This window comes from Gallus gallus, chromosome Z (genome assembly GCF_016699485.2).
Source record: "Gallus gallus isolate bGalGal1 chromosome Z, bGalGal1.mat.broiler.GRCg7b, whole genome shotgun sequence".
Lineage (NCBI taxonomy): Eukaryota > Metazoa > Chordata > Aves > Galliformes > Phasianidae > Gallus > Gallus gallus.
The window spans coordinates 21157784-21172603 of record NC_052572.1 but is presented as its reverse complement, the minus strand read 5'-3'; the positions used below and the strand labels follow the sequence as shown (position 1 = coordinate 21172603).

General features: G+C 36.6%; 2 protein-coding genes across 5 annotated transcripts in view; both read right to left on the bottom strand.

Moving 5' to 3' along the window:
• TRAPPC13 (trafficking protein particle complex 13) overlaps positions 1-14820 on the bottom strand; it is a 27953-nt gene extending 13133 nt beyond the window's left edge. For all 4 annotated transcript variants that reach the window (XM_015277311.4, XM_015277312.4, NM_001194996.2 and 1 more), the window contains exons 1-7: positions 14714-14820; positions 7827-7895; positions 6028-6127; positions 5116-5200; positions 4311-4438; positions 4070-4142; positions 2346-2390 (exon numbers count right to left, since the gene is read on the bottom strand). In XM_015277311.4, coding sequence (XP_015132797.1) covers positions 2346-2390; positions 4070-4142; positions 4311-4438; positions 5116-5200; positions 6028-6127; positions 7827-7895; positions 14714-14759 — 546 coding nt within the window. In that variant the 5' untranslated portion in view covers positions 14760-14820. The remainder of the gene's footprint in view (positions 1-2345; positions 2391-4069; positions 4143-4310; positions 4439-5115; positions 5201-6027; positions 6128-7826; positions 7896-14713) is intronic.
• On the bottom strand, positions 10836-12502 carry SHLD3 (shieldin complex subunit 3). The gene has a single exon (XM_040655685.1). The coding sequence runs from the start codon at positions 12365-12367 to the stop codon at positions 11618-11620; it is 750 nt and encodes a 249-aa protein (XP_040511619.1). The 5' UTR covers positions 12368-12502; the 3' UTR covers positions 10836-11617.

Sequence of the window (14820 nt, the reverse complement as noted above, 5' to 3'; positions counted from 1 at the left end):
GACTTTCTAAAGACTGAGTCAGGTAATTCAATCACAGGATTGCAGCAGGCTCAGGTGACAGGACATGCATTTTATGCACGAATTTCAGTGACCACCGTGATTTCGGTGTTACTGCAACATGAGCAACATGCAAGAAGATTAAGTTCAGTGTTATCCCTTGTCTTACAGAGATGAAATAAAACTAGAAATTGTAATTCATAATTATAGTGATAAATTTTACAAATTGATTGCATCTCATCAGTAACATTAACATTTCAACTGGTTACTTAACTTTTAAATACCTCTAGTCATTCAGCAATGACACTTATCTTCCTCTACTCTCAAGGAGAAGTATTTCTTAAAATTCAGAATGTAAGCATTGGTGCTTCTGATAGCAAAGTAGTACCACACACAGCGTTTACCCAGCTTTTTCCTTCTTTCTTTCTTATTTTATTTATCTATCTTTTACTATTACATCACATAGCAGAACTTAATGTCCTTTCGGAAGTGAAATTACTATCAGTTTGCTAAGTAAATGAAAATCCTTCAGTTAATATTATCCACAATGTCTTTTTTTTAAAGTTTTAATCAATCATATGAATACTGTACTACTTCATTACTTTAGTATAAATACCCACACAGAAAGAACAAAAGGCAACAAAGCAGCCTTTTCAAACCTTCGTGGATTAAAAACAAGGGGGGGGAGGGGGGAAATCAAGAGAAGAATAGTCATGATGTGTTAAAAGTCTGCCCAAAATTAAGAATTCTTTCAGCACAAACCAAAATTTACATATAAAGTAGACAGACAATAAGTTTTAAGACATTTGTCCCCCTTTACCCCACCACGTATTGTCTACTTGAAATAATGTGATCCATGTAGAAAATGAAGATTTATTTTATTTACGTAACTCCGAAGATATTCCCCATTTCTGGAATCTGTGCTAGATCTATGAAACACTCAGCTAATAGTACACACACATATTCAGATCCTCTCAGGTATCTCTCTTAATCAACCTAATAACTGAAGGCTAGACACAGCCAGGTATTTTTAAGAAAATATTCCCTTTCATTCCTTTCTACTATGACATTTAAATTCTTTGAACTATACTCCCTCTAAATAAGTCACACATGCTATATTAAATGGCTTATAATCTACATGCTGTTCATATACAACAGAGAAAATCTTGGGGAATCTCCTGTGCAACTCTGAACATGGCTGATGTTTGCACCCAAAATCTTCATCTGTAGACCAAAAATTATGATGTCATTTTTCATGTTTTCTCTGTTGATTTTATCAGAAATATATCTTTTGCAACTGCATAGACATATCGCATGATGAATCCCATATATAATAAATAGCTAAGACAATAGGTTTTGAGACACTCTGCTTTTCTACTGCAAATTCGTAGCATGTATCTGCTCTATTAAGAACAAACAGGATAGCAAAATGTTTTCAACGTAACACAAATTATTGTCAATTGTCACATGTCTCTTTTTCTTTCATTTATTCTTCACTGCAAAGAATTTTCTGTGATTTCACTCTCATTTAAACCATTTCAACTGAAGTATTTAAGACTACTAGTAAAGATGTTGAACCAAATGACTGTCAGAGTAACAGTCAACCATGTTTCAGAGGTTATGGCATAAGTTATTGCTCATAACGGAAGCTCTTTGCAAGAACTGAACTTTGTACAAACAATACAGAATATGATGGACTTGCTCATTATCAGTATCAACTACTTCTAATGGGATACAGAGAAGTTTACATCCTGTAACAGATCTATACAGTACATATATATATATAGGGAAAGCCTACAGTTGAAAAGAATGATCTATTTAATTTGTGCAAGTTTCTGCTATCAGTGCTACCTTCAATTAGAATTCTAACAGTAAAGAGATACTTAAGTACATCCAAATAAATATTTGCAGTTATGAGGTTTTAAAGTGCCATGCATAACTGATACAAACCTGAAAATTAAGTTATTTAATGGAGGGGTTATATTTACATTGGAGAAAAAATTATTTTTCCCATTGTGGTAAGCTATTATCTGTTTTTCATACAATTAATCTCTTCTTACTGTAAGTAGTCTATCAACCTAAAAATACTATCCATAAATGCAGAATCTGGGTAGCAGAAAACATGAAAAATTTTCAGTCAATTATATCAAAGTCTTGACATGCTTGCTTTACATATGCCATTTCTTTCCTTTCCATCATGAGTCTATCTATTTTTAATTTACATTATATACACTCATCAGCAAATAAATTTGGTCATTAAGAAGCTCTCTGAATTTAATCTAACTACCTAATATGAAGTAATAAACAGTAAACCAAAACAAACCTAAATACAAATAGCTCACATTTACCTCCGCATTGTAGAATTTGGTTTTCACATCTAGTGGTTTGAGCACCTGAGTGAAATGGAAAAAAGACAGGTTGACAATTGGTTTCTCAGACATCTTTAGTATAAACTGTTTATAAGTGCTAAATCTTCACTGAAGTGGTATTATTGGAATTTTTTCCTACTTTTTACCTTAAGCAGAACAGGTGCATAAAGGAACACACAATAGTATCAGCTAAAAACTGATTTTTTTTTTCTATATGATAGCTGCTAGTTATTTACTGGCCCAATTGCTTTCTTACTTCCTGAGTAGTCTTCTCAGATTGGTAACAAATACTTCTGCAACATCCTCTTATGAAATGAGACAAATATGATATAGTGAGCAGATTTTGTCTTAAAAATAACATTACATACGCCTTGCATCCTGAAGTGGTCTCCACTTGCTTTCAAGAGGAAACAAGAATAATCTAACTAGCTCTTGAGCATTTAGCACCAAACAAAAGTTGCTGAGGATTTCTCTAAAAATAAATGAAAGAACTACACATCTGATTTTCTTAAGCAATGAACCATTACTAGCCTTGACTTCCTTCCCGAAAATACAATTGTTAATATTACTATGAATTGGAAAAAAAATAGACACCAGACATTTTAAATCTCAAAAATCAACAGAGAAAAAATTGATGACATAAAAGGAGACAATAAAGCGATATTTTTTAAGTGTTGCACATAAAACCAGTATCTTCAACCCCAAGCAGTTAATAGTTACAAAATGGAAATACACGGATAAAACTGAAAGAAATACCATATTATACTTGTAAGGAAACAAGTTTAAATTGTCTTGCTGGGAACATTTATTCCCCTACACATATGGAAGGCCCTCAGGTACTAATAGCACACTCTGATATTCTTCGTCTGTACCACGTGGCCATCTAGCCTTCTAAAGAACAAAGTAATTTTGTCTGCAGTAATCAGATTGAGTACAGGGCTAAAAGAGTAAAATAGTATCAGGTGCTATCTGGAGAAGACATGGGCCTAAATGATAAGCCGTGGGTCTGGCTCATCTATTGCCAGAACCTCTATAAGAATAGCCAAAAACATATTACACGTCACCCAATACTCCTTTGTTATCCCACAATTATCCAAGTCTTAGTATATTCCACAGGAAATCAACACTCACTAAATACACAGCTAAAATACACTTTCCTGTCAAAACCAGCCCAGATGATAGTAATTTCCTGCTTTCATAAGTTATTCTAATCAAGTTTTGGTACCTGTGTGGTGGAATAAAGACTTTCAACGTTATCAATTAATTCTTATGATATTAGTAAAATACAACAAACTAGAATTCTTTTCGTAGCTTCCTTTACAAAAAAAAAAAAAAAAAAAAAACCTCTGTTTCAGTTTAAGAAGGTTAAAAGCGCTGAGAGGAAAATGAGATTTTTACAATTTAAATTCACAAGTTAGATGTGTCAGACTAAACAATAATTGATCCGTTCCAAAAAAATCATAAAATTGGCTGCTATAAACAGATTTGAAATTGATTTTTCTTTAGCAATCAGTGAAAAAAAATAGTATCTATTACTTCTGAAATCTTTACCTGCGCAGTAATTATAAACCATCAGTTCATGCAGTTTGAAGCAATAGCTTCTATCAATTCAAGTGTCAAATACATAATAGCGTGTAAGTACTTTTGAAGCATAAACTGTTTACTCACTTCTTACAAATAGAGTAGAATGCTTTGTACTGTACCTGAAATTTGAAGAACTTTCTGAAATACATCTTCTCTCCTGCTTGCGTAGTATAACTTACTGCACAAACTAAGCTAAAAGAAATATTTAAAAAAATAATAATTAAATTTTGTACTATAGAAAAGACGGAACGGGATATCAGGCATGTGCTGCAGTTTCACAGTTTGTTATAGCTCTGCAGTGCTAAAAATAAATCAATAAAATCAGACAAAAACACTAAGCCTGAAGATTCAAAACCTTACATGTGCGTTCCTATTTCCTTCACTTCGTGATGAATCACATCATCAATACAGCAGTCAGGTTTAAGTTCTGCCACTGCAGCAGTAGAAGCTGAAAGGTTCAAGCGCTGAGAACTTGTCTGAAGATCAGCCTAAGAACAGAAAAACAAAGCATCAGGTAACATTGCAGCTGCTTAGGGCAACCTACAGAAAAACAACTTAGGCTGAGAAGTATCTAAGGGTTTTGTATCCTGCACATTTTTATACATAAAGTACAACTGCTTATTGCAAGATAAGTTGCTTCTATGTATTTTAGAAATTGTCTTTGACAAATCCAATCCTTTAATATGTAGCTTATAAAATCCCCATTTACTATGAGTTCCATGAACTTCTAAAACTTCTGTTCTCATAGAATTCTCTGTTTAACAAGAAATGCAAAATATGATGCACCACAAAATAACTCATTTGAAATATAAGCACAACACAAGTAAATACATGCTATGAAGAGACTTGGTTATATAATTGAAAGTGCAAATAAAAGAATACACATTTTTTTTGCTTTGGAAGTTTTGCCACCAATTCTCCAGAAAGGCTTTACAAATTATCCACTTTTTAATACAATCTCATTTTTTTAATTTTAAATATTTAAATATTTCTTTTCTCCACTTCCATTTTCATTTATTTCTGTTTCCAGTTGCAAGGAAAATTTCCCGGATCAGAAAAAAGTGACAGTCTGTGTATAAAACATGCTAAATGCACTGATATTGTAAGAAAACAATCAAGATCTTTTGTTTGTTTTTAACAAATCCAGTATATAGATTTCACATACCTTCACCAGTATGTCCTTGACAACTTGATTACTATCATTATGTACACTAATGTAACTGGAAAATGTTTCTCCCAGAAATATATTTCTGTATTTAAAAAATATACATATATGTTTAGCAACAACAATAACAAAAAAAAACATTTCACAAAATTCCATTTTTAATATATTTATTTTAAGCTGATCAGTAGCCTCACCAACTTTAATTACTAGCTCCAGTCCTTAAAATGCTAGAAAGATGTAGTTTGTGAAAGTCCTATGAGAGGCTTACACGTGTTGTACTAAGTCCAGTGTGAAGCAATACAGTGCTTAAACTATACTGCAACAATCAACAGGCTGACTGGGGGAAATCCATTTGCTGTGGTTAATTTTTATACTTTACTAGTATCCAGAACGAAACTGAATTATTTATGGGATTCAAATTTAAGAATAGCTAGGGAGGCTGCCAAATCAAACCTTAGAATATGTTGGCAATTTCACACCCATTCTTCTAAATGTCATCCTTCTAAGAGCAAATTTCAAAAGAAAACAAGAAAATCAAAAGTTTTTACAGGATAAAAATACAAAGACAATACTACACACAAAATAATAGACAAAACTATGACACACAGAAATCATCGCAATAAAATCTATCAGTATAAGCTGTGGTTTATAGCAGTATTTTCCACCAGAACTTCACCCAAATTTCTTTTAACTTTCTGTTCCTGATACATTCAATCAGGCTACAGACAACATAAGTCAGTATACATTTATAAGTTACATCACATTCAAAAGCAAGTCACAGAATGGTTTTAAATTGATTGAATATTTTATTGCATAAAAACTATATTCAATAAGAAAGGCAAGTAAGAAATACATTACTGTTAAATGAATCCTAGAACTTATACTCTACACATTACAACAATTCAATCTTACCCAAAATTTTGAGGCAAAGTCAGCATTTCTCCTAGCATCAAAGCTTCTGCTCCTTTTACAGTAGAAGGATCATCTTTCATGAGCTGGTTAAATAGATTACCTGTAGAACATCAAATTGCATACATCTCAGTACTAGCCAAGTCAAAATCTTTGACAGCATTTAAGATATGACACTTTTTCTTTTTCTTTTTTTTTCCAATTTATGCTAAACATACTTATTTTACAACCAACTTGTTTATGGACAAAACACATGTATATATGCTTGTTTGTAAGTTAAGGCTTTTACAACTATGCTGAACAGCACAGTCTCAAAGGCGTTCTCAAATTATAATTAAACATTAAGGTAAGTTCTGTCTAAACTGAGCACACCACATAACACAGTTGATGAGCCCCACTGACCTTCTCCCCTGACTGCCTTGCATTTCAGCGCAGGTTTCTTTTATTGGATCTTTCCCTTTTTCTTATACTTCTAAGTTTCAACTACTATTGAGGGACAATCTAGGAATTTACAATACGTGACTCTCCATACACCAGGTATAATACACTTGAAAACCTAAGATTCTGCAAAGTCAGTTTCCACAGTAATATGTTGATTATAATTAGTGGGGTATTTTCTCCAGATAAATAAAATATTAATACCAACCTTTAGCTTTCTACAATTACATGCTTATCTCTGGTAGAGATGCTTTCCCAATTAAAATAACTGCATGCTCCCTACCTCACAGTAACAACTATAGAGATAGTGTCTTAAGTGATCTGACTTCAAGTTCGTATGTTTGCAATATAACCACTAAGATTTCAAGGCTGTAGGCAAAGAGTTACATAGTGCATGTTGGCATTTTCCTGTAGCTAATACCAAACACAATATAGTGGCATTTCAAATTACTTTCTACAGAAGGCCAGAAAAATTATTTTCAAATCTGAATCTTGGATCATAGAATTATAGAATCATAGAATCGCTCGGGTTGGAAAAGACCTTAAAAATCATCAAGTCCAACCACAACATAACCAAACTACCCTAACTCTAACAACCCTCCGCTAAATCATGTCCATGAGCACCACATCCAAACGGTTTTTAAACACATTCAGGGATGGTGACCCAACCACCTCCCTGGGGAGCCTATTCCAGTGCTTAACAACCCTTTCTGTGAAGAAGTGCTTCCCGATATCCAACCTAAACCTCCCCTGGCACAACGTGAGGCCATTTCCCCTCATCCTGTCACCTGTCACCAGTGGGAAGAGACCAACCCTGCTCTTGCTGTAAGCACCTTTCAGATATTGGAAGAGAGCAATAAGGTCTCCCCTCAGCCTCCTCTCCTCCAGACTAAACAGCCCCAGTTCCTTCAGTCACTCCCCATAGGGCATATTCTCTAAGCTCTTCACAAGCTTTGTTGCCCTTCTTTGGACCTGCTCCAGCACCTCAATGTCCTTTCTGTATTGAGGTGCCCAAAACTGAACACAGTACTCGAGGTGAGGCCTCACCAGTGCCGAGTACAGGGGCAGGATTACTTCCCCAGTCCTGCTTACCACACCATTTCTGACACAAGCCAGTATGCCGTTGACCTTCTTGGCACCTGGGCACACTGCCGGCTCATATTCAGCCGACTGTCCATCAGTACACCAAGGTCCCTTTCCATCAGGCAGCTTTCCAGCCACTCTTACCCAAGCCTGTAGGGCTGCCTGGGGTTGTGACCAAAATGCAGGACTCGACACTCGGCCCTATTGAAACTCATACAGTTAGATGCATTGCTTAAACCTAGCAATAGGTGCACAATAATCAGTTAGTAGATGAAACATACCTGGCAAATCTCTTTCTTCACAAGTCACTGGAATATTAGTGAATAAGGTAGGTTTTGTTAACCTCATCACTGTAAAAGCAGAAAATAAAACCATAGGTCAATGGAACAAGTTTGTTTGTTTTAAGCACAGTTCTGTCTTGCACTCTCCCCATAAAACAAAAACAAAACACTACCAAATCTCAGCTCAAATGATGTCAAGGTCTTTTTAGCTCATCTGGTCATTTTCAATAGAATAAATTCCCTGCTACTCTAATCCAAGCATACAGGTGGTGCAATTGGTCCCTCTTGCTTTATTTCTCTGGCACAATAATATCCATCATTTTCTATCTTAAATTTGAATCTGTCTAATCTGTTAAAATGTTGTACTGTGTGCTCTGTGGACTTGAGGAGCGTACCAGTTTCATTCTGTGTAACCATTCTAAGTCTGCTTAGATGCCTGTTCTGTGACTCAAGGTACCATAGAAAGGAACACAATGACTTATCTGGATCTTAGCAGCCATAAATAACAGGACACATCACAATTTACATCCTCATCTTGACAATATGCATATGGTACAGATACAAGTAAGGAAACAAGATTGTTAATACAATTGCAAAAGTATCAAAAAACAAACAAACAAAAAAACCCTCAGGAATCCTCCTATAAAATCTCTTTTATCAATACCAACAAAATCAGAATCATCAAGATCTTCTTATTAAAAAAAAAAAAAAAAAAACCTCTACTTGAAGAAGGTTGTATTTTCAATGGCTATTTCTTCTACGAAGATAGAATGAGAGAGCTGAGGTGGAGAGGAACTCCATTAGGGAATACAGTGATAAACTGTGCAATGGTTTCAAACTAAAAGAGGGCAGATTCAGATTATGTATTCTGAAGAAATTCTTCAATCAGAGGGTGGTGAAGCCTTTGCATAGGCTGCTTATTTCTGGAGGTGTTCAGTGTAGGCTGAATGGGTTCCCAGGCAGCTTGATCTGGTGGGAGGTTTTCCTATTCAAGGCAGGAGGACTGGAACTAAGTGATATTTAAGATTCCTTCCAATCCAAATCATTCTGCAATTCTAACTTGACTTTAACTCAGAATACTCAAGATCACATGATTTTCATTTGCACTACATATTTAAGATTTCTGAAGTTAAAAAATTCTTCCCTACTAATACAAATCAGTGCCCCCATCTTGCATATTGCTACACATGAATGCATCCACGTAGAACTTAAGTTTGGCATTTGCAATTTCAAATGTTGATCTGAATATGTAAAATGCACAGATTCCTTTTTCTTCTGAACTTCCGAAACATAAAACCACATTATTTTATAAAAAATTATGACATTTCTCTTGAGTACAAGATGTTAAACAACAACCTTGCACTGAAACATGTATTACAATTTCACCTTTATTGTACTTCCTACAGGATGTCTCAGCATTCACTACTTCCAACTGTATAAAAATATTCAACTGTTTTCACATAGCAGTGGGCTGGGCTTGTTCACAGTAACTTATTCAATCATACAGCGAACCTATACAAGCTAATATTTACATGAACAAATCTTAGTTTTCAAATTTAAAACAACAACAACAAAAACCTTAATACATTCTCTTACGTGTGTGTCTATAAAGATGAAAAATATGACCTCTGAAGGCTTTCTTTGTACCATGAGGTAAACAAAAAGTGTCAAAACACACAAAACAGAGTAAGTGGAGAAGCGGATTCAACATAGGAACTGAAAAAAGGTATTTAATTACATGTGCATATGAACAAAGCAGTTCTAGATAGCTCAAAATAGAATTTTTTACTTCACTTCTACATGGGTCCAACCCAAAATGATAAATTCTATAGAAAAACTAAATGCTGCATTCACTTACTACTGTTCAGTTCTCCAGCTGTGGTGTACCCAAGTAGCACAGTGAGTATCATTGGTCATGAACCAGCTAAGAGAAAGCAGTGGAAACCTGACAACTGTAACTGAATAGTGGCAATGATCTCTGTTCCAAGTTTAGGAAGACTGTAGAATATTAAATTGGAAAGGATCAACAAGAGTCACAGGGTCCAGCCCCCAGCTCCACACAGGGACATCCAAAATTCAAACCCTGAGTCTGAGAGCATTGGCCAGATGGTCCCTGAGCAAGACTGTTGCCATGACCACTGCCCTGAGCAGCCTGCTAAGTGCCCGCTGCCCTCTGGTGCAGACCCTGTCTCCACCCCCCAGCTGCCCCTCCCCTGGCGCAGCTCCATGCCGTTCCCTCGGGTCTGTCGCTGTCACACAAAGCAGAGCTCAGCGCTGCCGCTCCATTCCCTGTGAGGAGCTGCAGCCGCCATCAGGCCTCCCTTCAGCTCCTCTGCGCTGCACTGAGCATACCGAGGAGCCTCAGCTACTCCTCATACACCTTGCCCTCCAGACCCTTTACCATCTTCATAGCCCGCCATGGACACTCTCTAATAGGTGTAAGTCCTCCCTGTACTGTGGCGCAAAAATCACACACAGTGCTGAAGGTGAGGCTGCACAGTGCAGAGCAAAAGGGAGCAACCCCTCCCTCACCCACTAGCAGTGCTGGGCTGGCTGCACCCCAGGGCACGGATGGTACTTTTGGCTGACAGGCCACACTGCTGCCTCATGGTTTAACTTGCCATCATCCACAAAGCAAGATCTCTTTCTTTGGGGGCTGCTCTGCAGCCTCTCATCTGCAAGTCTGTACACTCCAGACACAGAAACCGGCACTTGCTGATTATGACTCAGGCAGGCACTTGGTGAGTGCCTAGCACTCTCATTTGTCATGATGTCTCTGCAAAGCCTTTCTACCACCAAGTAATGTTTTCTTAGTTAAGTCTTAAGTATATTTAAAGAATACAGTGGGGTTGTATTACAGACAGTTACCTAATGGTCTTCAAATCTACAATAAGCTTATATAACTAGAACCGACTACTTATAATGGAAGAGTTATAGCTCAAGTTTAAAATAAGATAACAGTAATAAAATTTAAAATATACGCCACGGAGTAAAGTCAAAACGCACAAATTAAGATATGTAGATTATTGTATTTAATGGGACTACTAAAGTACTCTGTCCTTGTAGGATTACAGATTATCTCTTGCTTTTCTTCTCAGATTCTATATATAAACATAATAAAACATTCTGCATCTTACTCCACTGTATCTCTAAAAATTCTGACAGCACAAAGAAACTTCATTACCATTATCTTTAAGATCAGAGAAGTAATTTCATTGATGTAAATTAGCTATATAAGCTTTACAATAGTCACTGCTAGTTACTTCAGTTAGCATGTCATATCAGTTTTGCTAAGCAGTAATATTAAATCTCATAGATGCACCAAATTATAATACAGAACATTCAGCCTTCAGTCGAAGTTTAAAAATAGATGTCAATGTTCCAAATTGAGTGATAGCTTTAGTTTTAAACTACAAAGAGGTATGCAATGCCTACAATAAAATATTATTATTCAAATATTATCATATGAAGAAAAACAAGCAAAATTCCAAAGGGAATTTTCTGGAGAAACTAAGTACAGAAGTTATTTTTTTGTTGTGTTTTTGTTTGTTTGTTTTACAGAATACTGTACTAAATCAAACAAATATACTAATCTTCATTAACCCATTCATGATCTTCCCAACAAAACAAACTTAAATACATTACTACAGCTTGAAAACTGTACTAATGAAGTCATTTTACCCTCATTAATTCATCAGCTGTTCTGAAGTTTGTATATTTTAAGCTCTTTAAAAACTAAGCTACCTAAAAACTACTTCAGACAACAATATTGTTACAAAACTATCTTACAATTATAAACTAAATATAATTCCAAATTTATGTACGTGCAAATTCATTTTATCAGTAAGGCTTAGCTTTTCCCTAAGAATATTTCTAACGTATTCACAGTATAGTATATCACAGAAAATCCATATCTGCCCCAAAGATCTTTGGATAGTAGCATTGCAAGATGGCAATTCGTTCTGCTTGATGAGTCTATTCAATTTTATCCAGATGTCCTCCAAGTTCTGGTTATTAGAATTAGACCGCTCAATTGTCCACTTTGCTCTATAAAATGCATGCAATTTAAGTCTTTCCAAATTGTTTTGAAGTTCTTGAGATAGAGGAAGAATCTTTTCTTTAAGCTTAGGGCTACAGAGAGAGACACTCCAAGACCTTTTCAATTTCTGTTTTCCATTAGATGGTGGTTCTCCTTGATTCTCCAAGTTAATTTGCCTGTGGCCATTTTGTGTGTGGATTAAAGTCTGCCCGTGATTCACATCAGACTGAAATTCAAGCAGATTTTTTGTGCAGTCATAATTAGGAGATCCTACAATATATTCTGAAGGTGTAGAAAGTTGTTTCAGTTCTTCTGCTTCTTCAGAAGAAATAACAGGTGGTTGCTTTTTTGGTTTGAGCGGAAGTCTGCACAAATCATTTGGAAACCAGGGTGTGAATCTTGGTAACTGACGAATGGGAAACTCCTTTACTGCTGCTTCTGCAAACTTCTGCAGTTCTGTCAGATCTCTCTGATGTGGTCGATAATGTAAGACCATTTCCATGCTTGTGCAGTAGAAATCCAGTTATTCTTACTTACAAGAACAGTCTCTTGATGAGGATTCATAAGTCTAGACTGAAACATCTTATTTACAAGAATTTCCTTGCCCCATGCTGCAAAGATCAGTGGGAAACAGGACCTAAAGCAGAAGTATTATGAAAAAATAAGACACTACCAAATTAAGAAAAACATTGCTAGGATATTTTGTAAAAAAGCAACACGTGGTGAAAACAAGCCAGACACGTACATTAACTTTTCTACTTTACTCAAGCTGACTACAACTGTGTTCCATCACCACCAGCATAAGTTCAGTACACTGAACGTTACCCACAAGAATGCAGTTTGGTAGACACTGTCCTTCCTCAAGAAGGAACTTTTGTACTGGAACCTTTCCATGCTTGCAATCCACCTGTCAGTCTTGTTACATTTTTGTGATGAATATTAAGGATAACTGAGAAGTCCTCAGATGTTAATTTTTACATATTAAGGCAAGCGTAATTCTCTTTTTCCAAGGATTCTGTACATGCATGACTTTATGAACAAGTGTATTATCAAAACATGAAGTAAAATAATGTAGAAAAATATCATCTTTAATAAGACACATCACTACCATTGTCTATTTCACCTATCAAATATTTGTTTTTAAAGTATTTCTCTCAAAAATTTCAACAAACTAAGCCACGGCATATGAATTAACTACAGAATATACTGTGCATTACATAAACCCTTCTGAAGTAGTACTAACAGATGTAGCAGTTTTTAAAGTTGACATTAAAAGGGAACTGTCCAACCAGACTAAGGTCTGCTTTTTTTCCCAGTTGATATCATGTTCATAGATGTTCAGTTCTTACCCTCATAGCTTCCAAGGAATACATACAGCCATTCTTTCAGACACAATAAGTCCTTACAGATTTTATACTCTAAAAATATCGCTAACTTCTTTCTTTCATTTAAAGACCAAATTAATTGTAGAGAAAAAAACAAACAAACAACAACCTGCAAACAGGACTATGAGACATAACACAAAACACATTATAACATACAGTCTCACTTAAGCTTCCCCTCTCTGCAATCATTTGCAATCATTTCAGGTTCTCCATCAGACATCAGCAATACACAGTAATGTTAGAGTCAATAAAATTTCAAATTGCTTTATCATGTCGTTGTCAATATTTTGTATAAAATAGGGAAAATGCAAAGATATTCAGATATCCTTCTGACTTCTATTTGCAAAATATACAGCCTAGACACTGTATCAAATTCAATACAAGCTCAAGGATCCTACTAATTTCTCACAAAAGCAGACTGGCATGCCATACAACTTGTTCCTCTGTATATAAATCACTAACAAAATGTTCTGGCAGCAGCAGCTGACAGTATTTCATGTTCTTACATTTTGGCTTATATGTTGTCTGTGCACATCTATGAAAAAGTGGTTGCTCATCTCTGAATTATGGTTAATAAATTTTACTATGAGATACTGAAAATCATCTCAAAAAACACCGTGAAGCAATTAAACCAACAGAAGATGGAGTCTAACACCATCTATGCACCTGCACTGCTTTAGATAACTGAGCCATCTCACTCACTTAAACTACACATGTAACTGAGGTTATATACTCATGTATACTCATATGTAACTGAGGTTATATAAATAACTCCATCTTAATAGCAATACTTATTTTCAGCAAGCACTGCTCAAGAGAAATTAGATGGATACTTCTGCTGACTGCAATAAGGGGCAGTTAGATTCAGGCTTTTCAGTGCTTCAGTTCTTAACTTGATGGTAACCAAGTGCCTGTGTGAGAGTGCCTTCTCACAACCAGCTCCTTTAGAGAAATCTATCGATTGTTTTTGTTACTACCAGCTCTAGCTCCGTGAGCTCACGAGAACTACCAGTTTTTTCTCTCAATACCCGTGCTTCCTGAATCAAGAATGCAAGCCAGGAGCTGTTCACTGAGGGCAAAAGCCATTAAAAGAAGAAAACAATAATCAGGGAACTAGAAAGAAAATACTGAAACAATTAGAGAAGAAAAAAAAAAAAAAGTTGGAACTGCTGAAGCCTGTCTGCAAACCGCAAATACAGCGAAGAGCCCGTAGCAACCCGCCAGGCCCGGCGGCAGCCGCCTCCTCCGCCCGCCCGCTCCCCGCAGCGAGACGCGGCCACGAAGCGCGCCCCGTCCTTCCTCAGCCCCCCTGTGACACGGGGGGAAGCAGCTCGGCCCTTGCCACGCCCGGGTATTGGGCGCGGGACTCGCGCCAGGCCCGACCCGCCGGGCGAGGGCGGCCCCTGGAGCCCAGGCTTGGCGGCTCCCCACTGAGGGCCCGGCCAGCACTGAGACACCCGTACCTTTCAGGGCCAGCAGGTGCTCCTGCTTGGGCTGGTTAACGTCCATGGTGCGGCCGCGAGACCTGGCCGCCGCAACCAGGGAAGAAGTGCGTAAGCGCAGCGCGGGC

Bases quoted from the DNA above. Each gene is read 5' to 3' on its own strand.
- SHLD3 (XM_040655685.1), bottom strand. From the start codon at position 12,367: ATGGAAATGGTCTTACATTATCGACCACATCAGAGAGATCTGACAGAA.